Source organism: Trachypithecus francoisi, unplaced genomic scaffold (assembly GCF_009764315.1).
Source record: "Trachypithecus francoisi isolate TF-2019V2 unplaced genomic scaffold, Tfra_2.0 Lachesis_group12, whole genome shotgun sequence".
Taxonomy (NCBI): Eukaryota; Metazoa; Chordata; class Mammalia; order Primates; family Cercopithecidae; genus Trachypithecus; species Trachypithecus francoisi.
This window is the reverse complement of record NW_022681457.1, coordinates 114,270,009-114,295,701: the sequence shown is the minus strand read 5'-3', so window position 1 is coordinate 114,295,701 and position 25,693 is coordinate 114,270,009. Positions and strand designations below refer to the sequence as shown.

Here is a 25,693-nt window from a genome sequence, read left to right as displayed (position 1 = left end):
TCTTTGTTCTGCCTGGAATACTTTTTCCCTGAAATCTGCTTGGCTAACTCCTTCACCTCTTTCAAGTCTGCTTAAATCTCAGCATGTCAGCAGGCCCACCCTAACCTCATTTATGTACCTACACAGCACTCCTTCCCACCATACTCTTGATCCCCCCGACTTTGCTATACTCCTCCATCATGCTGATTACATTCTTGATTCTCTATAGGGATTTATTATTTTTAATTCCTCCCTTTCCCTACTAGAATGTACATTCCTCCATGGCAAGGAGGTTTATCTTTTTTGTTCACTGATTATTTTTTCCAGGAACAGCCTGTTGCATCGTAGGCACCCAGTAAATAGCTATTGAATACAGTATAGAAATGTGCAGTCTTTCCTATTATAAATAAAGGGCTGGGGGGAGGAAAAGCCCTCCTTTGTTTCTGTGCCTTCCAGTAAAATCCTTCATTCCTATTTGCTCTCTCCTGCTCATCATAGCCAGGCTCTGACAGTATTATGGATACTGGCATTTCCCACTACAGACTGGCTTCAGTGTCCCTCCTGCCCCCCACTTCATGGATACTGCCCTTGCTCTGGTTTCCAGCCTTTATTGCCGAAACCAGGAGGCACACTTCATACTTTCGCAGTACTAAGTATGTTACTCATTTCCTTTTTTCCTTCCTTGAACTTTTGGCTACTCTGTTTGTGGGCTGGTTTCAGCCTTCTGAACCTGCTGTTTTTCTGGCCACTCACATGGCTATTAAATTCATTCAACACAAATCTTTGTACAGCTTTTTTTTTTTTTGAAGCAGAGTCTCGCTCTGTTGTCCAGGCTGGAGTGCAGTGGTGTGACCTCGGCTCACTGCAACCTTCATCTCCCTGGTTCAGTTGATTTCTCCTGCCTCAGCCTCCTGAGTAGCTGGGATTATAGGCATGCGCCACCACACCCAGCTAATTTTTGTATTTTTAGTAGAGATGGGGTTTCACATGTTGGCCAGACTGGTCTCGAACTCCTGACCTCAAGTGATCCACCTGCTTTGGCCTCCTAAAGTGCTGGGATTACAGGCGTGAGCCACGATGCCCAGCCGATCTTTGTGTAACTTTTAAAAGCTTGCTGTGTTGTTTGGTTTTATTTGTTTTTAGGAACTAGAACTTTGACTACACGACATATTTACAGTGTTAAATGTAGCGGAATAGGCTATTACAGTAAGTATTTATTTATAATTTATATCAGTTACTACTAGAAAGGATTTGAGCAGCTTACCACAAATATATACAGTGAGGCTATTAAAATATAAATAAGAAGTAAAAATTTATGTAACAAGAAAAAGTAAATGTATAGCTTGCCTAGGCTAATGTGGTTATTGTAATTTAATTTGGAAGCATGGAATTTAACGCAAAAAGGGAAAGATAAATTGTACAATTTTCATTCTGGTAAATGAAAGCCTAATAGTTTGTCAAGAGAAACATTTTTTCTTAGTATTAAATTCTAAAGAGAAAGCGTTCTAAGAGAAAGTTGATATAAACATCCTGATATAAAGAGATATGTACGGCCAGGCACGGTGGCTCACACCTGTAATCCCAGCACTTACGGAGGCTGAGGCTGGTGCATCACTGAGGTTAGGAGTTCGAGACCAGCCTGACCAACATGGAGAAACCCCGTTTCTACTAAAAATACAAAATTAGCTGGGCTTGGTGGTGCATGCCTATCATCCCAGCTACTCAGGAGACTGAGGCAGGAGAATCGCTTGAACCCGGGAGGTGGAGGTTGCAGTGAGCCGAGATCGTGCCATTGCACTCCAGCCTGGGCAACAAGAGCAAGACTCCATCTTAAAAATAAAAAGTAAAGAGATACGTACTAGGGCTGGGGACAGTGGCTCACACCTGTATCCCAGCACTTTGGGAGGCCGAGGTGAGAGGATCGCTTGCGCCTAGTAGTTCGAGATCAGCTTGGACAGTAAAGCAAGATCTCACCTCTATTAAAAATATATTCGGCTGGGCGCGGTGGCTCAAGCCTGTAATCCCAGCACTTTGGGAGGCCGAGACGGGCGGATCACAAGGTCAGGAGATCGAGACCATCCTGGCTAACATGGTGAAACCCCGTCTCTACTAAAAAATACAAAAAACTAGCCGGGCGAGGTGGCGGGCGCCTGTAGTCCCAGCTACTCGGGAGGCTAAGGCAGGAGAATGGCGTGAATCCGGGAGGCGGAGCTTGCAGTGAGCTGAGATCCGGCCACTGCACTCCAGCCCGGGCGACAGAGCGAGACTCCGTCTCAAAAAAAAAAAAAAAAAAAAAAAAAAAAATATATATATATATATATATATATATGTATTTTCAGTGACTGGGTGCGGTGGCTCATGCCTATAATCCCAGCACTTTGGGAGGCTGAGGCAGGTGGATCACCTGATGTCAGGAGTTCGAGACCAGCCTGACCAACATGGAGAAACTCCATCTCTACTAAAAATACAAAATTAGCTGGGTGTGGTGGCACATGCCTGTAATCCCAGCTACTGGGGAGGCTGAGGCAGGAGAATCATTTGAACCTGGGAGGCAGAGGTTGTGGTCAGTCGAGATCACGAGCCATTGCACTCCAGCCTGGGCAACAAGAATGAAACTCTATCTCAAAAACAGTGGTGGCATGTGCCTGTAGTCCCAATAACTCCAGAGGCTGAAGGAGGAGGATTGCTTGAGCCTGGGAGATTGAGGCTGCAGTGAACTGTGATTGTTCCACTGTATTCCAGCCTGGGCAACAGAGTGAGACCCCGTCTCAATAAATAAATAAATAGATAGATAGATAGATAGATAGATAGATAGATAGAGGCTGCAGTGAACTGTGATTGTTCCACTGTGTTCCAGCCTGGGCAACAGAGTGAGACCCCGTCTCAATAAATAAATAGATAGATAGGCCGGGCGCGGTGGCTCAAGCCTGTAATCCCAGCACTTTGGGAGGCCGAGACGGGCGGATCACGAGGTCAGGAGATCGAGACCATCCTTGCTAACACGGTGAAACCCCGTCTCTACTAAAAAAATACAAAAAATGGCCGGGCGCGGTGGCTCAAGCCTGTAATCCCAGCACTTTGGGAGGCCGAGACGGGTGGATCACGAGGTCAGGAGATCGAGACCATCCTGGCTAACACGGTGAAACCCCGTCTCTACTAAAAAAATACAAAAAATTAGCCGGGCGATGTGGCGGGCGCCTGTAGTCCCAGCTACTCGGGAGGCTGAGGCGAGAGAATGGCATAAAACCCGGGAGGCGGAGCTTGCAGTGAGCTGAGATCCGGCCACTGCACTCCAGCCTGGGCGACAGAGCGAGACTCCGTCTCAAAAAAAAATACAAAAAATTAGCCGGGCGAGATGGCGGGCGCCTGTAGTCCCAGCTACTCGGGAGGCTGAGGCGAGAGAATGGCGTAAACCCGGGAGGCGGAGCTTGCAGTGAGCTGAGATCCGGCCACTGCACTCCAGCCTGGGCTACACAGCGAGACTCCGTCTCAAAAAATAAAATAAAATAAAATAAAATAAATAAATAGATAGATAGATAGATAGATAGATAGATAGAGGCTGCAGTGAACTGTGATTGTTCCACTGTATTCCAGCCTGGGCAACAGAGTGAGACCCCTAGATAGATAGATAGATAGATAGATAGATAGATAGATTAGAGAGCTAGATATGTACTAAATGTTTTCAATAGCTTCTGTAAGTAAAAGAAAGAAATGTTCTTCAAATACCTTTAAAAAAATAAGTAAAAAATAAACAGGGCAGTGATGCATGCCTGTAGTACCCAGCTACTCCTGAAGCTGAGGTGGGAGGGTTGCTTGAACCAAGGAGTTTGAGGCTGCCATGAGCTACGATCACAACACTGCACTCCAACCTGGGCAGTGAAAAAATGAGACCCCTTTTGTTTCTTTTTTTCTTTTTTGAGATGGAGTTTCACTCTTGTCGCCCAGGCTGTAGTGCAGTGGTACCGTCTTGGCTCACTGCAACCTCTACCTTCCAGGTTCAAGTGATTCTCCTGCCTCAGCTTCCCGAGTAGCTGGGATTACAGGTGCCTGCCACCAAGCCTAGCTAATTTTTGTACTTTTAGTAGAGATGGAGTTTCACCATATTGGCCAGGATGGTCTCGAACTCCTGACCTCAAGTGATCCACCTGCCTCAGCCTCCCAAAGTGCTGAGATTATAGGCATGAGCCACTGTGCCTGGCCAGATAGTAGTTAAAACATTTGGGGAGCGTGACTGAGCCTGTTTAGCCATATTGGAGATTGAAAATCTGATGTGTCAGGAGACTGTTCTTGTATACTGATCCTTGGATTGGGTTAGAATACAGAAAGAAGTTTTTTTTTTTTTTTTTTTTTTTTTGAGATGAAGGCTCACTCTGTCACTCAGGCTGGAGTGTAATGGTACGATCTTGGCTCACTGCAACCTCCACTGCCGAGGTTCAAGCAATTCTCCTGCCTCAGCCTTCTGAGTAGCTGGGATTACAGGCATGTGCCACCTCGCCCAGCTGATTTTTGTATTTTTAGCAGAGATGGGATTTCACCATATTGGCCAGGCTGGTCTCAAACTCCTGACCTCAAATGATCCGTCCACTTCAGCCTCCCAAAGGACTGGAATTACAGGCATGAGCTATCGCACCCGGCCTGCTTTTCTAATATATGATTCATTTTGAACTTCCACAGCATGGCCCATGGTTAACTTTTATCCATACAGTCAAAAATCAAGAATAAATAGTGACTACACACAGACACACACACACACCCCCACCCACACACACACCCCCCAATTGTTAAAATGTGGGGGGCCATTTTCTCAGTATATCCATTGTCAGCAGCACAGTGTTTGGTCCGAAAACCTGCTTGGTCTTCATGGAAAGTATTGGACTGAGAGATGCAAAATGTGATATAAGGAGAACTTCATCATAGCATCTCAAAAGGAGATCTCTAGCTACAAAAATTTATTTTGGGGTGCCTATTCATTCTTTGAATTATAATTCACGCTTTAAAATGTAATTCAGAGGAAGAGATTATCTTTAAATAGCTACTTGTTACAAATTGGTTTTGGTATGACAAACTGTGCTAATATTGAATTAATTAATTTATTTATTTAGACAGTGTCTCGTTCTGTTGCCAGGTTGGAGTTGTCTTGGCTGCCTGTAACCTCCGCCTCCCAGGTTCAAGCGATTCTCATGCCTCAGCCTCCTGAGTAGCTGGGATTACAGGCATGCGCCACCATGCCTGGCTAATTCTATTTTTTTTTTTTTTTTTTTGAGACGGAGTCTCACTCTGTCACAGGGACTGGAGTCCAGTGGCCGGATCTCAGCTCACTGCAAGCTCCGCCTCCCAGGTTCCCGCCATTCTCCTGCCTCAGCCTCCCGAGTAGCTGGGACTACAGGCGCCCGCCACCTCGCCCGGCTAGTTTTTTGTATTTTTTTTTTTTTTTTTTTTGAGACGGAGTCTCGCTCTGTCGCCCGGGCTGGAGTGCAGTGGCCGGATCTCAGCTCACTGCACACTCCGCCTTCCGGGTTTACGCCATTCTCCTGCCTCAGCCTCCCGAGTAGCTGGGACTACAGACGCCCGCCACCTCGCCCGGCTAGCTTTTTGTATTTTTTTTAGTAGAGACGGGGTTTCACCGTGTTAGCCAGGATGGTCTCAATCTCCTGACCTCGTGATCCGCCCATCTCGGCCTCCCAAAGTGCTGGGATTACAGGCTTGAGCCACCGCGCCCGGCCCCTCCCTGGCTAATTCTAATATGGAATTTAAAAGACTGCATTTCTGCTTAATTCTAACAAACGTACTGAATTAAAGTATCAGTATATGAGAGGTAAGGGAACTACTGACTGCAACATAGGGGCAGAATGAAATAATTGGAAAAGTGAGGAATCAGTAGAGCAGTTTTATGGAGCAAAGGAAAAAAAAAAGATATTCCTTTTTACTCAGAAAAGCAGATGGATGTTAAGAAATGAATTAATGCTTCCTGCTCCATGGTCTCATTTGACCTTGTCCTTGAAAGATGTGGACTTGTAATAGGTTGAGAAGGGAGATTGGGCTTCTAGGAATCCATGTGTGTAGTGTAGGAAGGTGGTGGCTAGTGGAGAAGAAGGCTTAGAGTTAGGCAGGGAAAGCTGAGACAGGGGAAGTAGGTTGGATTGTGAAGGCCCTTGAATTTTTAGGTTATGCTCTGAGGCTGTGGTATCCAACTGAAGGTTTTTAAGGAGAGGCAATGGCATGAACTGATCTTTTTTTTTTTTTTTTTTTTTGAGACGGAGTCTTGCTCTGTCGCCCAGGCTGCAGTGCAGTGACCGGATATCAACTCACTGCAAGCTCCGCCTCCCGGATTTACGCCATTCTCCTGCCTCAGCCTCCCGAGTAGCTGGGACTACAGGCGCCCGCCAACACGCCTGGCTAGTTTTTTGTATTTTTTTTTTTTTTTTTTAGTAGAGACAGGGTTTCACACTGCGCTCCAGCTTGGGCGACAGAGCGAGACTCCGTCTCAAAGAAAAGAAAAGAAAAGAAAAGGGATGTTACAAACACAAACCAACCAAAAAACTATTATTATTTCATTCTTGTTTATCACTTTGCTGAAAGACCTATTTGAGTCTTCTCCTTAGATTCCTTGTAATCCAAAGTGCCTTTGAGGGCAAATGGGAATTCTGTAAGATCAAAATAAAGCAATTGGGCAAAAACTGAGAAAAATTCAAATGAATTAGACCTAAATGTTTTATTGTCTCTTTAATGTTAGTAAATGCTTCTGGAATTTTTGCTCCATTCCACTTTCCTAATGCTTCCAATTGTATGTCATAAGGAAAAGTGGTCAGAGGAGCAGTTTAGAACTCAGGCTGTGTAAGTGATTTAGAGTATGTGTGGTTACCTTTTCTACCTGTCTTTCTGCTCTGGTTTTCAAAGCTTGGAAGATGTATTGTTTTGCTAATTATTGAGAAGTATTGTTTTCCTTTAACTTCTTTTTTTTTTTTTGAGAAGGAGTCTCGCTCTATCGCCCAGGCTGGAGTGCAGTGGCCGGATCTCAGCTCACTGCAAGCTCCGCCTCCCGGGTTTATGCCATTCTCCTGCCTCAGCCTCCCGAGTAGCTGGGACTACAGGCACCCGCCATCTCGCCCGGCTAGTTTTTCGTATTTTTTTTTTTAGTAGAGACGGGGTTTCACGGTGTTAGCCAGGATGGTCTCGATCTCCTGACCTCGTGATCCACCCGTCCTTTAACTTCTTAAAAATACTCTGTAGGCCGGGTGTGGTGGCTCACGCCTGTAATCTCAGCACTTTGGGAGGCCGTGGTGGGCGGATCACGAGGTTAGGAGTTTGAGACCAGCCTGGCCAACATAGTGAAACCCTGTCTCTACTAAAAATACAAAAATTAGCCAGGTGTGGTGAAACATACCTGTAGTCCCAGCTACTTGAGAGACTGAGGCAGGAGAATCGCTTGAACCTGGGAGGTAGAGGTTTCAGTGAGCTGAGATGGCTGTTGCACTTCATCTAGCCTGGGTGACAGAGCAAGACTCTGTCTCAAAAACAAAACAAAACCACAAAACAAAAAACACCTCTGTAAAATTATTGTTTCTTGCTGGGTTTTAAACTTGATTTCAGACTTACATAAGTAATTCTTTAAAGGAGCAAGGAGTTTTAAAGCTGTAATTCTTTAAGGGATGTCTATTATAATAGAGATACTGTTTATAGTAGTAGAGAAGTAACAGGATAACTTTCTGTAGTCCACTTAACTGTAGCTTCCAATGACTGGATAAATTTTTCACTAAATTTTGAAGATGGTTGCAAGTTTTTTTTTTTTTAGATGCCGTCTCGCTCTGTTGCCAGGCTGGAGTGCAGTGGTGTGATCTCAGCTCACTGCAATCTTTGCCTCCCAGGTTTAAGCAATTCTCCTGCCTCAGCTTCCCAAGTTGCTAGGACTACAGGCATGTGCCACCACACCCAGCTAATTTTTGTATTTCTAGTAGAGATGGGGTTTCACCACATTGGCCAGGATGGTCTAGATCTCTTAACCTCGTGATCCGCCCACCTCGGCCTCCCAAAGTGCTGGGATTACAGGTGTGAGCCACTGTGCCTGGCCTGAAGGTTTTACCATGAGAAAGTAAAATCAGAAAAAATATTTTTTTTTTTTTTGAGACGGAGTCTTGCTCTGTCACCCAGGCTGGAGTGCAGTGGCCGGATCTCAGCTCACTGCAAGCTCCGCCTCCCGGGTTCACGCCATTCTCCTGCCTCAGCCTCCCGCGTAGCTGGGACTACAGGCGCCCGCCACCTCGCCCGGCTAATTTTTTGTATTTTTAGTAGAGACGGGGTTTCACTGTGTTAGCCAGGATGGTCTTGATCTCCTGACCTCGTGATCCGCCCGTCTCGGCCTCCCAAAGTGCTGGGATTACAGGCTTGAGCCACCGCGCCCGGCCAAATCAGAAAAAATATTTAGGTTTAGGTTGTTTTGGGAAAGTAATTAGATATAAACTTCTAAAAAGGATAGATGTTATTACTACACCACAATGCCTGGCTAATTTTTCAGTTTTTTTTTTTTTTTGTAGAAATAGGGTTTAACGTGTTGCCTAGGCTGATCTTGAACTCCTGGGCTCAAGCCATCTGCCTGCCTTGGCCTCTGAAAGTTGCCAGAATTACAGCAGGTGTGAGCCATAGTGTACAGCCCTAACCATGGTTTTTGTTTGTTTGAGATAGAGTCTCGCTCTGTCGCCCAGACTGGAGTGCAGTGGTGCGATAGCTCACTGCAACCTCTACCTCCTGGGTTCAGACGGTTCTCCTGCCTCAGCCTCCCGAGAAGCTGGGTTTACAGGTACGTGTCACCACGCCTGGCTAATTTTTTGTATTTTTAGGAGAGATGGGGTTTCACCGTGTTAGCCAGGATGGTCTTGATTTCCTGACCTTGTGATCTGCCTGCCTTGGCCTCCAAAAGTGCTGGGATTACAGGCGTCAGCCACCGCGCCCAGCTTATTTTGTGTTTTTTTTTTTTTTTTTTTTTTGAGACAGAGTCTTGCTCTGCCACCCAGGCTGGAGTGCAGTGGCCGGATCTCAGCTCACTGCAAGCTCCGCCTCCCGGGTTTACGCCATTCTCCTGCCTCAGCCTCCCGAGTAGCTGGGACTACAGGCGCCCGCCTCGTCGCCCGGCTAGTTTTTTGTATTTTTAAGTAGAGACAGGGTTTCACCGTATTAGCCAGGATGGTCTCGATCTCCTGACCTCGTGATCCGCCCGTCTCGGCCTCCCAAAGTGCTGGGATTACAGGCTTGAGCCACCGCGCCCGGCCTATTTTGTGTTTTTTAAGAGATGTTGTTGGCTCTATTGTCCAAACTGGAGTGCAGTGCTGGAATCATGGCTAATTGCTGCCTCCAACTCCTAGGCTCAAGTGATCTATCCACTTCAGCCTCTCAAGTAGCTGAGATTACCGGTGCATGCCACTACACCCAGCTAATTGAAACAAAAATGTTTTTTGGTAGAGAGTGTCTCTCAATATGTTGCCCAAGCTGGTCATGAACTTCTGGCCTCAAGCGATTCTTTCACTTCAGCCTCCCAAAGTGTTGGAATTATAGGCGTGAGGCACCATGCCTGGCCCCAATTTATGTTTTTTATTTAATGCTATTTAAATGTTAGTTTGTTGGCATCAAATAAATAGGAATTCAACCAAAAAGATTAACTATTGTATTCAAGACCCATCCTGTGTTGTAGGGCAGCTGTCCCCATTATTTTCGGCCCCAGAGACTGGTTTTGTGGAAGGCAGTTTTTCCACGGACGGGTTGGGGGGATGGTCTCAGGATGAAACTGTTCCACCTCAGATCATCAGGCGTTAGTTAGATTCTCATAAGGAGCGTGCAACCTAAATCCCTCACATGCACAGTTCACAGTAAGGTTTGCACTTCTATGAGACTTTGATGCCACCACTGATCTCACAGGAGGAGGAGCTCAGGCAATAATGCTCACTTGCCTACCGCTCACCTCCTGCTGTGTGGCCTGGTTTTTAACAGGCCACAGACCTGTACCACTCTGTGGCCTGGGGGTTGAGGACCCCTCTTGAAGGGGATTAGAAACTTGACTAAGGCCTGGTGTGGTGGGACGTGCCTTGTAGTCCCAGCTACTCGAGGCTGAGGCTGCAGTGAGCTGAGATGATTCCACTGCACTCCAGTCTGGGTGGACAGAGTGAGGTCTTGTCTCAAACAAACAAGAAATTAGCCGGGCATGGTGGTGCACGCCTGTAGCTCCAGCTGCTCGGGAAACTGAGGCAAGAGAGTCGCTTGAGCCTGGGAGGTTGAGGCTGCAGTGAGCCATGATTCCCTTGATAGAGCAAGACCCTGTCTGAAAAAAACAACAAAACAACAAAAAAAGTAATTTATTCTCCCTTGAGTAAGGTCAATGATTTGAAAAGTATTAAATAGAGAAGCAATTGTATTTGGTTTTGGGATGGGGAGAATCTATCAAGACTTTAGACAGGAGCAAGTGAGAAGGTCCTGAAAGAATAAACTGGAATTTGAAAAGAACAAGACGAAGGACACAGTGGGGAAAGGGAAAGTTGGAGCAAAAACACAGGGGCAGAAAAACTTGGGATGCATTCTGGAAGCCCTCTGATGGGTGGTTGTAAAAGAATGTGGCTGGAAGGCAGTGTTCATGTGGGCTTGTAAAAATAGGTGGTTTCTGTTGCAGAACACTTTGAATGCCATTGTGGGGAGTTCAGCCATTGCTTGGTAGACAGGAGGGGAACTTGGAGGATTTTGAAGTGGACAGTGATGGAAACAGGTCCGTACTTCAGGAAGGTGAATCTTGGCAGTATTGTGTGGTACAGGTAGGGCAGATGAAAAGGGATAATTCACCTAATTGGGTAACTGTGGTAAAGATAATAAAAAAGATTTTAAAAAAAGAAAATGGGGATATTGTGTAGTATGGATAGGGTAGGAAGAAGAGAGAGAAAGCTGGTTAAGAAGGCCTTGGGTGAGAAGTATTGAAAGCCTAAGAGGTAAAGGTGGTGGTAGAAATGGAGAGATTTTATAGATATGTCATGTAATTTAGTGACTGATTAGATGGATAGACAAAGCAAGCTTTTAGCCAGTGTGAGAACAGCAGAATGGTGAGAACATTAAAAAGAAATAGAAAGGAGGTCAAAGAGCTGGTATTGTTTTGGGGGAGAGAGGTTTTGGCTTGAGTTGTGTGAGACTGAATGAAATGCTGGAAGGCTAGCTAGGTAGAGGAGTCAGATAGTCTGTAGAAAAACGTATGTATGGGGACATTCGTTATTAGAGATGTTAGTGTTTTGGTTCATAGTTACAAATACATAGTACTTTATATCTAAAGCCCACCAAGGAGGTTTCAGCACTTTGGTAGGTCCTAGGTAGAATACAAAAGAAAAAAGTTTTGTTTTGTTTTTTAAAATTTAAATATCTACAGTATTCAACAACTATCAACATTTTGGCAATCTTGTTCTGTCATCCCCTAACAAATTCCTTAATATCATCTGATACCCAGCCTGTCTTCAGACTACCCTGATTATCTAAAAAATGTGTTTTTAGGTAGGGTGTGGTGGTTCACACCTGTAATCCCAGCACTCGAAGGCCGAGGCTGGAAGATTGCATGAGTCCAGGAGTTCGAGACCAGCCTAGGCAACATAGCAAAACCCTGTCCCTATTAAAATACAGAAAGCTAGCCAGGCATGGTGGCATGTGCCTGTAATCCCAGCTACTCGGGAGGCTGAGGTGGGAGAATCACCTGAGCCCAGGAGGTCAAGGCTGCAGTGAGCTGAGATCATACCCTTGCACTCCCTCCCCAGCCTGGGCAACCAGAGTGAGACCCTGTCTCAAAAACAAACAAACAAACAAACAAACAAAAACATTGTACTTGGTTGATAAATAATACAAGTGTCTTTTTTTTTTGAGACAGTCTCGCTCTCTCACCAGGCTAGAGTGCAGTGTTGCGATCTTAGCTCACTGCAACCTCTGCCTCCTGGGTTCAAACAATTCTCCTGCCTCAGCTCCCAAGTAGCTGGGATTACAGGTACATGTCACCACGCTTGGCTAATTTTTGTGCTTTAGTAGAGACGGAGTTTCACCATGTTGACCAGGATGGTCTCGATCTCTTGACCCCGTGATCCACGCATCTCAGCCTCCCAAAGTGCCAGGATGACAAGCATGAGCCACCATGCCTGGCCAACAAGCCCAGGGTTATAAAACCCTGTCTCCCCGATTATGCTGTTTGAAGAAACTGGTTGATTTGTTCTGGAGATTGTTTCATATACTGAATTTGCCTGTTAACATCTTTGATGTGCCATCTAAGTTGCTTCTTTCCTCCCTATATGTCTTCTAAACTGGTAGTCAGATCTAAAGCTTGATTTTATTCAGGGTTTGGTTTTTTAACAAGTTTTTATTTTAAGAGGAGTGGGGCAAGAATACTTACTAAGCTGTGTATTTCCTTTGTTCGAGACCAGCCTGGCCAACATGATGAAACCCCATCTCTACTAAAAACACACAAATTAGCCTGGTGTTGTGTTGGGCACCTGTAATCCCAGCTGCTTGGGAGGCTGAGGCAGGAGAATTGCTTGAACCCGTGAGGTTGAGACTGCACTGAGCTAAGATCGTGCCACTGCACTTCAGCCTGGGTAATAAATAAGAGCGAAACTTCGTCTCAAAAAAAAAAAAAAAAAAAAAAGAGTTGGGAAAAGGTAACATTCTATAATTCTTTCATTTCTTCTGCATTTATTAGCTAGAATTTTTCTTTAAAGAACTTACCCTCGGCCAGGTGCGGTGGCTTACACCTGTAATCCTAGCACTTTGGGAGACGGAGGCAGGCAGATCACCTGAGGTCAGGAGTTTGAGACCAGCCTGGCCAGCATCGTGAAATCCCGTCTCTACTAAAACTACAAAAATTACCTGGGCGTGGTGGTGGGCTTCTGTAATCCCAGCTACTCAGGAGACTGAGACAGGAGAATTGCTTGAATCCAGGAGAAGGAGGTTGCAGTGAGCTAAGATCATGTCATTGCACTCCAGCCTGACCTGGGTGACAGAGTGAGACTCCATCTCAAAAAAAAGAAAAGAAAAGAAAAAAAAAAAAAAAAAAGAACTTACCCTCATTGACTATTTGCTTATCCTGGAATATTTTATACAGGCTATACAGACTAAATGTATGCTTACTTCTGTTTTATTTGCTGTTTTCAGGATAATGCGTCTTTTTCTCTCTGTAACCATTGATATATTAATGAATTTTTTTAAAAGTATCATAAACTTACGAATTTATAGATTTGGTTTTTAAAAATCAATTTGCAGTCATTTTTTTACATATTAGGAACAACAAAACGTTCTTGCTATTGGAAGTGACGTTGAAAGTCACGCTTTAGAGGGGTTGATCTTACAACAGGGTTAAGCAGTGGTTTAAAGCAGTGCTTCTTAGCTGGGTATTTGTAACATAATCTTTGAAAATTAACCCAAATCAACAAACCATGTCTGGGGCCCGTCTGGAAACTGTTGAATACCAGACTAGGGGAGTCTAGACTCCTTTGTTTTTCAAAAGACCCCCGTGTCATTCTGTTTCATATAACTCTGTTTAAGGACTATTGGATCAAAGATTAAAAGCTCAAACAACAGTCCAGCTATTATGAGTATCCTAGGTATGTGGTAGTAAGGACATGGATTGAGGTAATGTCAGTGGAAATGAGAGTAAGGAAGGGATAAAATAAAGCAACTTTATATCTTAAAGGTTTCCATATGGCATTTTGTGAATAATGTTGGTAATAATACAAGGTTTAAAAGAGTAGTGACAAAGATGACTCCAACATTTATGGTATTGGGGCTTGGGAGAGTATTATTGATAGACAAGGGTAGTTTGGCAGAGATTGCTAGTTTAGGGGAGAAGATAATGGGTTTTTGGACAAGAGGAGAGTTAAGATGATGGCTGTATTTCAAAGGGAACTCTGGGAGGTTGGAATGTGTTTTATGTCTTGCTTTTTCTGAATGCATCATTCATTCTCAGCATAGTACTCAACTAGTGAATATAAGTCATGCTATATTTATTGGGAAGGTTAATAAATGCTAAGTTCTCATTTGATGCATGTAATCATAAAAATATTTGATATTTAAATAAAGAACCATCAGTTTAATGTAAAATAAAATGGGAAACAGACTAGAAAAAACATTGTAGCAAATAGAAAAAGATTAATATAAAAATACGTAAACATTTGAAAAAATAATCAGTAAACTGGGCAAAGGACTTAAACAGATAATTCTCACAACTGGGAAATATATTTCATTAATTCATTTCATCAACATTTACTGAACTCTTATGTCAGGTACTGTTGTAAGTGCTAGCCAGCAAGACAGGAGATCTCCGAGCATTCTGGTGGTAGAGTGAGAGACTGTGAGAGATGGACAATAGACATGCTCCAAAAATTCATTTCATCAACATTTACTGAACTCTTATGTCAGGTACTGTTGTAAGTGCTAGCCAGCAAGACAGGAGATCTCCGAGCATTCTAGTGGTAGAGTGAGAGACTGTGAGAGATGGACAATAGACATGCTCCGAAAAACAAGAATTTCAAATAGCGATGATGCTATTAAGAAAATTAGGGGCCAGACATGGTGGCTCACACCTGTAATCCCAGCACTTTGGAAGCCTGAGGCAGGAGTTTGAGAACAGACTGGGCAACATAACAAGACTTTGTCTCTACAAATAAAATAAAATATTAGTTGGGTGTGTTGGTGTGTGCCTATAGTCACAGCTATTTGGGAGGCTGAGGTGAGAGGATCACTTGAGCCCAGGAGTTCAAGGTTACAGTGAGCTATGATTGTGCCACTGTACGGTAGCCTGGACAGGTAGCATTGAGGTAGAGAGTGACTTTGGTTTTTATTTTATTTATTTTTCCTTTTCTTGGGAACACATCGGTTATAGTGTTGTGTAGTTGGAGGTTAGCATTCCTAATTATCTGGAAAAAATATTGGTCAGATTTAAGTTCTGTAATGGTTCCTGTTAATTGGATTCGTAATTACTTTTCTTTTTTAGATTTTTCCTTTGGTTATTCTTGAAAATGATTCTATATTGGATACAGTGTAGAGTTTTTTCTGACTAGAAAAATTGGTTGTTTCTTTTCTTTTTTTTTTTTGAGACGGAGTCTCGCTGTGTCGCCCAGGCTGGAGTGCAGTGGCGCGATCTCGGCTCACTGCAAGCTCTGCCTCCTGGGTTCCCGCCATTCTCCCGCCTCAGCCTCCGAGTAGCTAGGACTACAGGCGCCCGCCACCGCGCCCGGCTAGTTTTTTGTATTTTTAGTAGAGACGGGGTTTCACCATGTTAGCCAGGAGAGTCTCCATCTCCTGACCTCGTGATCCACCCGCCTCAGCCTCCCAAAGTGCTGGGATTACAGGCTTGAGCCACCGCGCCCGGCTGGTTGTTTCTTTTCTTTCTTTCTTTCTTTTTTTTTTGTTGAGATGGAGTCTCACTCTGTGGCCCAGGCTGGAGTGCAGTGGGGCGATCTCAGCTCATTGCAACCTCTACCTCCTGGGTTCAAGCGATTCTCCTGCCTCAGCCTCCCAAGTAGCTGGGATTACAGGTGCGTGCCACCACACCTGGCTAATTTTTGTGTTTTTAGTAGAGACAGGGTTTTACCATGTTGGCCAGGCTGGTCTTGAACTCCTGACCTCAAGTAATCCACCTGCCTTGGCCTCCCAAAGTGCTGGGATTACAGGCGTGAGCCACCGCACCCTGCCAGTTGTTTCTTACAGAAGTTACTTATTTGGATTCTTTTCACATAGTAGTGTTGGCTTTCTTCTGTTGGGAGGGAAACTAGTCCTCTAAAAAATGTTCACGTTTTTCCTATTACTTCATTCAGTAGTGAAATGTAATGATTTGACTCTGCCACGAGTCAGTGATATATCTGAGGGATCTTCGAAGTTAAAGGAAATTGGCTGGGCGCAGTGGCTCACGCTTGTAATCCCAGCACTTTGGGAGCCCGAGGCAGGTGAATGTGAGGTGAGGAGTTCGAAACTGGCCTGGTTGACATGGTGAAACCCCATCTCTACTAAAAATACAAAAATTAGCTGGGCGTGGTGGCGCACGCTGGTAATCTAATCCCAGCTACTCGGGAGGCTGAGGCAGGAGAATTGTTGAATCCGGGAGGCAGAGGTTGCAGTGAGCCAAGGTTGTGACATTGCACTCCAGCCTGGGCAACAAGAGCAAAACTCCGTCTTAAAAAAACAAAAAACAAAAGAAAACCTAGAAGTTAGAAGAAATCAGTGCATAGTTAAAGGAATTGAGTAGAAAGTGTCTTTGTCCTTTGCTCTTTAATTACACAGTATATACATCATGTAACCAAATGTTTCAAACTATAATTAACGTATAGAGAGTTCAGTGCACTTTTTTTTTTTTTTTTTTTTGAGATGGTGTCTTGCCTTGTTGCCCAGGCTGGAGTGTAGTGGTACGATCTCAGGCTCATTGCAGCCTCCACCTCCCGGGTTCAAGCGATTCTTCTGCCTCAGCCTCCCCAGTAGCTGGGATCACAGGCGCACACCACCATGCCTGGCTAATTTTTGTATTTTTAGTAGAGATGGGGTTTTACCATGTTGGCCAGGCTGGTCTTGAACTGCTGACCTCAGGTGATCCACCAAGCTTGACTTCCCAAAGTGCTGGGATTAGAGGCATGAGCCACCACATCTGGCCCAACGCCCTTCTTTAAAGAGAAGTAGTAAGTGATTTGCCCATGGAAAGTTATCTGTTTAAGGAACTTCTTTAGCAATTAAACATTGTGTGTTTTCATTTATTATTGAAGATTGATCCAGAAACACAGAGAGAGAGAGATACGTGTTACTTTGTAGTTACATTTTTTTTTTTTTTTTGAGACGGAGTCTCGCTCTGTCACCCAGGCTGGAGTGCAGTGGCCAGACCTCAGCTCACTGCAAGCTCTGCCTCCCGGGTTCACGCCATTCTCCTGCCTCAGCCTCCCAAGTAGCTGGGACTACAGGCGGCCGCCACCTCGCCCGGCTAGTTTTTTGTATTTTTTAGTAGAGACGGGGTTTCACCATGTTAGCCAGGATGGTCTTGATCTCCTGACCTCGTGATCCGCCCGTCTCGGCCTCCCAAAGTGCTGGGATTACAGGCTTGAGCCACCGCGCCCGGCCCATTTTTTATTAATAAGTAGGGACTTTTCAGGTATAAGAAGGAGATAATAGAAAAGGAAAACAAATTTTAGTCTTCAATTTTCTATGTAATAATTTACTGTTGGGAATATAAGATTTGTAGGGGAGGCCAGGCACAGTGGTGTGTGCCTGTAGTCCGAGCTACTTAGAAGACTGAGGCAGGAGGATCACTTGAACCCTGAAGTTCAAAAACCAACATAACAAGACCCCGTCTCTTGAAAAACAAACAAAACAAACAAAAAAGGATTTGTGGCCGGGCGCGGTGGCTCAAGCCTGTAATCCCAGCACTTTGGGAGGCCGAGACGGGTGGATCACGAGGTCAGGAGATCGAGACCATCCTGTCTAACCCGGTGAAACCCCGTCTCTACTAAACAAAAATACAAAAAAACTAACCGAGCGAGGTGGCGGGCGCCTGTAGTCCCAGCTACTGGGGAGGCTGAGGCAGGAGAATGGCGTGAACCCGGGAGGCGGAGTTTGCAGTGAGCCGAGATCGCACCACTGCACTCCAACCTGGGCGACAGAGCGAGACTCCATCTCAAAAAAAATAAACTAAAATAAATTTAAAAAAAAAAAGATTTGCATGAGAGAAATGGGATGAACATCATTTTTATAAATGGAAACAGAAATAGAACTAAGATAGTAGTTGTTATGCTTAAGTTAGCCCATGCTTGCTTTAATTCTGACTACCTCATATGGAATTTTTTTCTTTTCAAAGGAAACTTGGCTATAACTTCAAAAGAAGATTTGGTTCTTTATTTCTGGACTGCATATATATAACAAGGCCATTAAAATGTCGGGAGCCTCAGTGAAGGTGGCTGTCCGGGTAAGGCCCTTCAATTCTCGAGAGACCAGCAAGGAATCCAAATGCATCATTCAGATGCAAGGCAACTCGACCAGTGAGTACATGTTTTCTCTCAGCTGTGTATCTTACTTTCCTTTCTTCCTTTCCCTGTCTTCTTGCTGTGTTCAGAATAGATGAACATTTGTATGTTAACACTTTGAACTTTGCTATTGTGAATGATCCATTGAATGTTTTCCCCTCTGTGGTGTTTGCTGTAGTATATTTAAATATGGACTATTTATTTTATCCCGTACATTTGAGAAACCCTGAATAACTGAACTAATTTAGCAAGTGTTTATGCTTATTAAAGTGAAATTTTAATGATAATAAAGGTATAGACAGTGCTTTTTGCTGAGTCCTAATGTGAAATATACCTATCGAGGCTGCAAGATTCATTGTTTTTCTTTTTCTTTTTTTTTTTTTTTTTTTTTGAGGCGGAGTCTTGCTCTGTCGCCCGGGCTGGAGTGCAGTGGCCGGATCTCAGCTCACTGCAAGCTCCGCCTCCTGGATTTACACCATTCTCCTGCCTCAGCCTCCCGAGTAGCTGGGACTACAGGCGCCCGCCACCTCGCCCGGCTAGTTTTTGTATTTTTTTAGTAGAGACGAGGTTTCACCGTGTCAGCCAGGATGGTCTCGATCTCCTGACCTCGTGATCCGCCCGTCTCGGCCTCCCAAAGTGCTGGGATTACAGGCTTGAGCCACCGCGCCCGGCCCATTGTTTTTCTTTCTAGATTTTAAATGATACTTGATTTTGCCAAGATGATCTGAGAACTTTTCAGTGATTTTGAGTTGGGCAATGGATATAATATATAGTAAACTTACACATGATTACTAAAATTATCAGTAATTGCTTCATAGTTTGTTTCTCTGTAGAATTGCTTAGGGAAAAAATGAATTGTTGTTTTTTTTATACCTGCACTACCAAATTTCTTGATATGGGTTCATAGGCAAATTATCAATTAAAATAGAGGTAGGCTCTACTGACTTTAAATCTGTAATTTTGTGATACAGAAGAATCATCACCCTTTCAGACACAAGTTAATGCTGAATTCTAACCTCATTAGCTTGTGCTCCATTTGCCAATGTTCTGTGTAGAGGATTTCACTGGTGGAAATGTTTATTCCACCAAAATCTAGCTAGATATTGCAGCCCACATTTCAGGTAGTTCACATACAACTTTGAATGTTCCATTGCTTATACTCTTCTCTGAACTTGACAGATAAGGGCTTGTAACAATCTTTTTTTAAAAAAATATTTGAAGGCTGAGTGTGGTGGCTAATGCCTGTAATCCCAGCACTTTGGGAGGCCGGGGCAGGAGGATTACTTGAGTCTAGGAGTTGAGGCTGCAGTGAGCTGTGTTCTTGTCACTGCACTTCAGACTGGGCAATAGAGCAAGACCCTGCTTCAAAAAAAAGGGTCTGTTTTTGAGACACCCCATATATATATTTTAAAAAACTTAAAAGTGGAAGGCTAAATAATTGTACCATTGTAGTTCACTCTTCCATGTCAATATTGCCAACAGTTCTGGGAATTATATCCTATGAAAAATTGTCAAAGAAAAAGAGATGCAAAAGTCAACATTGAATTGGATACTTTAAACCGGTGAACTTTATGGTATATAAATTGTATCTCAATAAAGCTGTTTTTTTTTCTCTTTTTTGAGATGGAGTCTCACTCTGTCACCCAGGCTGGAGTGCAGGCATGATCTCAGGGGCCTGCCACCACACCTGGCTAATTTTTGTATTTTCAGTAGAGACAGGGTTTCACCATGTTGGCCAGGCTGGTCTCAAACTCCTGATCTCAGGTGATCCACCCACCTCAGCCTTGCAACGTGCTGGGATTACAGGCGTGACCCACCGCGCCTGGCCAAGTTTTGGTTTCCTCAGCTATAAACTGGAGGTAATATTACATATTTTACTTATATACGGCTACCAAGAGGGTTGTTTTCAGTACAATGCTGAATGCCTACTGGCTTTTCCACCATACTTTGTCCAAAACCTTTCTAGACAATAGGCTGAGTGGCTCTGCTCTGCCTTGAGTATCCTTCCAACCCTTCTATCCGATTTGCAAGTTTGCTATAATGTTAGGCTGTAGGGATCACAGAGTTATACCATGGGACCCTGCTCTTAAGGAACTTTTTTTTTTTTTTTTGAGATAGAATCTCACATTGTCATCCAGGCTGGAGTGCAGTTGTGTGATCTGGCTCACGGCAACCTCTGTCTCCTGGGTTCAAGCAATTCTCCTGCCTCAGTGTCTTGCGTAGTTGGGATTACAGGCACCCGCCACTATGCCTGGCTCATTTTTATGTTTTTAGTGGAAACGTAGTTTCACCATGTTGGCCAGGCTCATTGCAAACTCCTGCCTTCAAGTGATCCATCTGCCTTGGCCCCCCAGAGTGCTGGGATTATAGGCATGAACTGTCGCGCCTGGCTGTTTTTTTGGTTTTTCTTTTTTTGTTTTTGAGACGAGGTCTCGCTCTGTCACGCAGGCTGGAGTGCAGTGGTGCAATCATGGCTCACCACAGCCTTGACCTTCTAGGTTCAATCAATCCTCCTGTCTCAGCCTCCCAAGTAGCTGGGACTACAGGCATGTGCCACTATGCCCAGCTAGTTTTTTCCTATTTTCTGTAGAGACGAGGGCTCAGTGTATTGTGTAGGCTGGTCTTGAATTCCTGGGCTCGAGCGATCCTCGCCTTGGCTTCCCAAAGTCTTGGGATTGCAGGTATGAGCCACTGTACCCAGCCTCCCTTAAATAGTTTTAAAAATTTGTGGTTGGAGAGACTAGACATATTAAAATAAGTTCTTTTTTTTCTTTTCTTTTTTTTTTTTTTGAAATGGAGTTTTGCTCTGTCACCCAGGCTGAAGTGCAGTGGTGTGGTCTCTGGGAGACCAGCGGCTGGTCTCCCACTCCTGATCTGAAACCTCTGCCTCTCAGGTTCAAGTGATTCTTCTGCCTCAGACTCCCCAGTAGCTGGAATTACAGGCACCTGCCACCATACCTGGCTAATTTTTGTATTTTTTTTTTTTTTGAGACGGAGTCTCACTCTGTCGCCCAGGCTGGAGTGCAGTGGCCGGATCTCAGCTCACTGCAAGCTCCACCTCCCAGGTTTACGCCATTCTCCTGCCTCAGCCTCCCGAGTAGCTGGGACTACAGGTGCCCGCCACCTCACCTGGCTAGTTTTTTGTATTTTTTAATAGAGATGGGGTTTCACTGTGTTAGCCAGGATGGTCTCAATCTCCTGACCTCGTGATCCGCCCGTCTCGGCCTCCCAAAGTGCTGGGATTACAGGCTTGAGCCACTGCGCCTGGCCAATGTTTGTATTTTTAATAGAGATAGGGTCTCACCATGTTGGCCAGGCTGGTCTTGAACTCCTGACCTCAGGTCGTCCGCCTGCCTCAGCCTCCCAAAGTGCTGGGATTACAGGTGTGAGCCACTGTGCTCGGCCAAGATAATTTCAATACAGGATAAAAAGTGATCAAAGTGGTAGTTGTCATAACAAAGGATGATTATTTTATTTTATTTTTTGAAACAGGATCTCACTCTTGTTACCCAGGCTGGAGTACAGTGGCACCATCTCGGCTCACTGCAACTTCCTTCTCCTGGGCTCAAGAGATCCTCCCCCCTCAGCCTCTGGAGTAGTTGGGACCACAGGTGTGCAGCACTATGCCTGGCAAATTTTTGTAGTTTTGGTAGAGATGGGGTCTCACCATGTTGTCTAGGCTGGTCTCCCACTCCTGAGCTCAAGCAGTCCACCTGCCTTGGCCTCCCAAAGTGCTGGGATTATGGGAATGAGCCACTGCACCCAGACAAAAAAAAAAAAAAAAAGGATTATTAGAAAGTATAGGCCAGGTGCAGTGACCCCATGCTTGTAATCCCTGCAGTTTGGGAGGCCGAGGTGAGTGGATCACCCAAGGTCAGGAGTTTGAGAACAGCCTGACCAACATGATGAAACCTTGCCTTTACTAAAAATACAAAAAATTAGCTGGGCATGGTGGAGTGTGCCTGTAATCCCAGCTGCTCAGGAGGCTGAGGCAGGAGAATCACTTGATTCACTTGAGCCACTGCACTCCAGCCTGGGCAACAAGACCAAAACACTGTCTCAAAAAAAAAAGGTGTAAATGTGAATTTGGCAAAGAGCAAATGTAAGGATTTATTGATGATAGATATTCCATTTGAACTGGACCTTGGGATGTAAGATTTAAACTAAACATATAGTATATTTGGGCCAAGCATGGTGGCTCAAGCCTGTAATCCCAGCACTTTGGGAGGCCGAGGCAGGTGGATCACGAGGTCAGGAGTTTGAGACCAGCCTGGCCAATATGGTGAAACCCCATCTCTACTAAAAATACAAAAATTAGCCTGGCATGGTGATGCGCGCCTGTAGTCCCAGCTGCTTGGGAGGCTGAGGCAGAAGAATCACTTAAACCCTGGAGGTAGAGGTTGCAGAGAGCCAAGATTGTGCCACTGCACTCCAGCCTGAGTGGCAGAGCAAGACTCTATCTCAAAATAAACAAAAAAACAAAACCATATGGTATATTTGGGAAAAATTTCAGAATTGTAGCTTATTAGAGCTTATTAGTGGTAGTGTTAGGACTAGATAATGGTACTCCTACCCTCAGCTGATTATAACACATTGTTTCCTTGCATGTACAATTTCGGCAGGAGTAATTTGTGACTTTTAAATTAGCATTAGTCTACTGAAACAAAAATCCTCAGTAGGTTAATCAGTCTTGCAAAAATGGCGGTTAGTTTTCTAGCTAAATACGTTGTCCTGGCTCGGAGATTTACAGTCAGTTTGGTTCCTTTGAAAGGTATCTGTTCTTCGAAAGCAATTAATCATATGAGAACCATTATGTCTATTGTGTGAGGAACTTTTTTCTGTAGAATATTTGCATTTTCCGTTTTCTACTTGTTTTCTGTTTCTGTTTTCAGCCTTCTATGGCAATTTCTTAGTAATTTGGCTAATATGTATGCCAAATAATTTTTAAGTGAGAGATTTTTAACATTTGTGTGAAAGATGCTATGTTTAGAAAGTATTATTATTATTATTTTTTTTTTAAACACCATTGGGCTTAGATTGGAAGTGGGCATGCATTTTGAACATAGACTTGTTGGAAATGAATATGCTATACACATGTGTTAGCTGCATTAAAAAGGCTGCTTTGCTGGCAAACTGGCCTGGACTGCTGCTCGCAAGGATTATAACTGATTGCAGATGGAATGCACTAGAATATTTCTGCCATAAACTCTTATGAAAAAGTCGAAGAGTATGAAGAGTACTTTAGGGAATGTGCTAAATCTGAAAACTGAGAAGTAGCTATTTTATTTAAGCACTTTCTGGTCTTGGAGGAAATATTTTCCATGGCAAAAATAAATGTTACTGCCTTGACATTTGGAGTCCCAAGCACATACAAATAGCTCTGTTCAATAATATCCCATTATATTCCAAGGTTCTCCCACTTTAGAAGCATTTCTTATTGTCTGATTACTTGGTAAAAAGGGAAATGAGCCAAAGTGAACGATCTAACCACTTACATTTATGGTTAGGTTATTTGTGTAAATCTGGAGACATTAAACCTATATAAATGCACTCAAAAACAAGAGGTAGATGAAATTGGTTTTCACATATAATATGAGGTACACTCCATCAAGTGACTGAACTGTGCTATTTTACTTTATTTTTACCCACAAATTGTCTCTTGCCCTTTGGTGAATTTCATTCATATATTTAACAACCTTCCTTTGCCAGGATCTTTTTTCCCCCAGTGCCCAATCTTGGTTGGGATAGAAGTAGCTCTGACTCTTTTTTCCTGTTTATGTATGTCTTACTGGCTTTTTCATTCACACATACATTTCTAAACCAAATGCCTCACAGCGTAACTGATAGAAATGATGATTTCACGTCCACTATTGAAAATCTGGGGCTGGGTGCAGTGACTCAATGCCTGTAATCCCAGCACTTTGGGAGGCTGAGGCAGGCAGATTGCTTGAGTCCAGGAGTTTGAGACTAGCCTAGGCAACATGGCGAAACCCTGTCTCTACAAAAAATACAAATAAGTTAGCTGGGTGTGGTGGTACGCACCTGTAGTCCTAGCTACTAGGGAGGCTGAGGTGGGAGGATCACTTGATCCCTGGAGGTCAAGGCTGCAGTGAGCTGTGATCACGCCACTGTGCTCTAGCCTGGGCAATGGAGTGAGACACTGTTTCAGGAAAAAAGAAAGAAAGAAAAAGAAAATTTGGGATGGAGGAAGGGCAAAATGGAGATTTGGAAAGAGAGTTTAGAAAGTAATGCATTTAGGTTGGGCACAGTGGCTCATGCCTATAATCCTAGCACTTTGGGAGGCCAAGGCCGGTAGATCACCTCAGGTCAGGATTTCGAGACCAGCCTGGGCAGCATGGTGAAATCTCATCTGTACTAAAAATACAAAAATTAGCCAGGTGTGGTGGTGGGCACCTGTAATCCCAGCTACTTGGGAGGCTGAGGCAGGAGAATCACTTGAACCCAGGAGGCAGAGGTTGCAGTGAACTGAGATGGTGCCATTGCACTCCATCCTGGGCGACAAGAACAAAACTTTGTCTCAAAAAATAAATAAATAAATAAAAATACAGAAAGTAATGCATTTAGGCCAGGTGTGGTGACTCATGCCTGTAATCTCAGCACTTTGGGAGCCTGGGATGCGCAGATTGCTTGAGCTCAGGAGTTGGAGACCAGCCTGGGCAACATGGCAAAACCCTGTCTCTACCAAAAACACAAAAAATTAGCTGGGCATGGTGGTGCGCGCCTGTGGTTGCAGCTACTCGGTGGGAAGATTTCTTGAGCCCGGGAGGTGGAGGTTGCAGTGAGCCAAGCTTGTGTCGCTGCACTCCAGCCTGGGTGAGACAGTAAGACCCCATCCAAAAAACAAAAAAGCCAAAAGAAAGTAATGCATTTAAATTTGTATACTTTTTCTAGTATAAATTACTATAACCACATGAAAATAAATGTAAATGCATGTAAATTGTGAACATTGTGAATAATAAAGAAATGCGAAAGAAAAGTCATCTGTATTCTTACCTCCTTAACCACAGCGTACTGCTGCTTTGGATGGATTTTTTTTGGTACTTTTTTCTTTCAGTTTTTTTGTCTTTGGTATTTTTGAGACAGGGTCTATCACCCATGCTGGAGTGCAGTGGCATGATCTTGGCTCACTGTAGCTTTGCCCTCCCTGGCTCAAGCAGTACTCTCACCTCAGCCTCTCCAGTAGCTGGGACCACAGTCGTGTGGCACCACACCTGGCTAATTTTAGTATTTTTTGTAGAGAGAGTTTCTACAAAAAACCATGTTGCCCATGCTGGTCCCAACTCTTCGGCTCAAGTGATCTGCCCGTTCTTTCAGTTTTGATGGATACTGACACAAGCAAAATTATTTCTAATGTCACCATGCAGAGAGAACTACCATTAACATCTGGATCTATAGTCCTCCAGTCTTTTCCTTGCACTTTACACATGATAAGATTTTTACGTAATTGGATTATATGTACTGTTTTTTAGTTTGCTTTTTCTATCTTCTAATTTTTTTATTGCTGAACAAATTATTTCTAATATTTTTAATGTTACTATTTTTCTATACAACTTTTGAAATTTTGTAATACGGGTATATTACAACTAGTTTTGTTGGTTTTTTAAAAGTGTAATTATATGCTTTAATATTCAGGACAAATGTTAGAACACAAATGTGTTCCTAGATATTGAACCGTTTTCATTTTTATTTTTTATTTTATT

The 25,693-nt window shown here is 43.9% G+C and overlaps 1 protein-coding gene across 9 annotated transcripts in view; it reads left to right on the top strand.

The window, feature by feature from the left end:
• KIF1B (kinesin family member 1B) overlaps nt 1-25,693 on the top strand; it is a 187,841-nt gene that overhangs the window by 7,254 nt on the left and 154,894 nt on the right. For all 9 annotated transcript variants that reach the window (XM_033228421.1, XM_033228427.1, XM_033228424.1 and 6 more), the window contains exon 2: nt 17,807-17,987. In XM_033228421.1, the coding sequence (XP_033084312.1) occupies nt 17,882-17,987 (106 nt within the window). In that variant the 5' untranslated portion in view covers nt 17,807-17,881. The remainder of the gene's footprint in view (nt 1-17,806; nt 17,988-25,693) is intronic.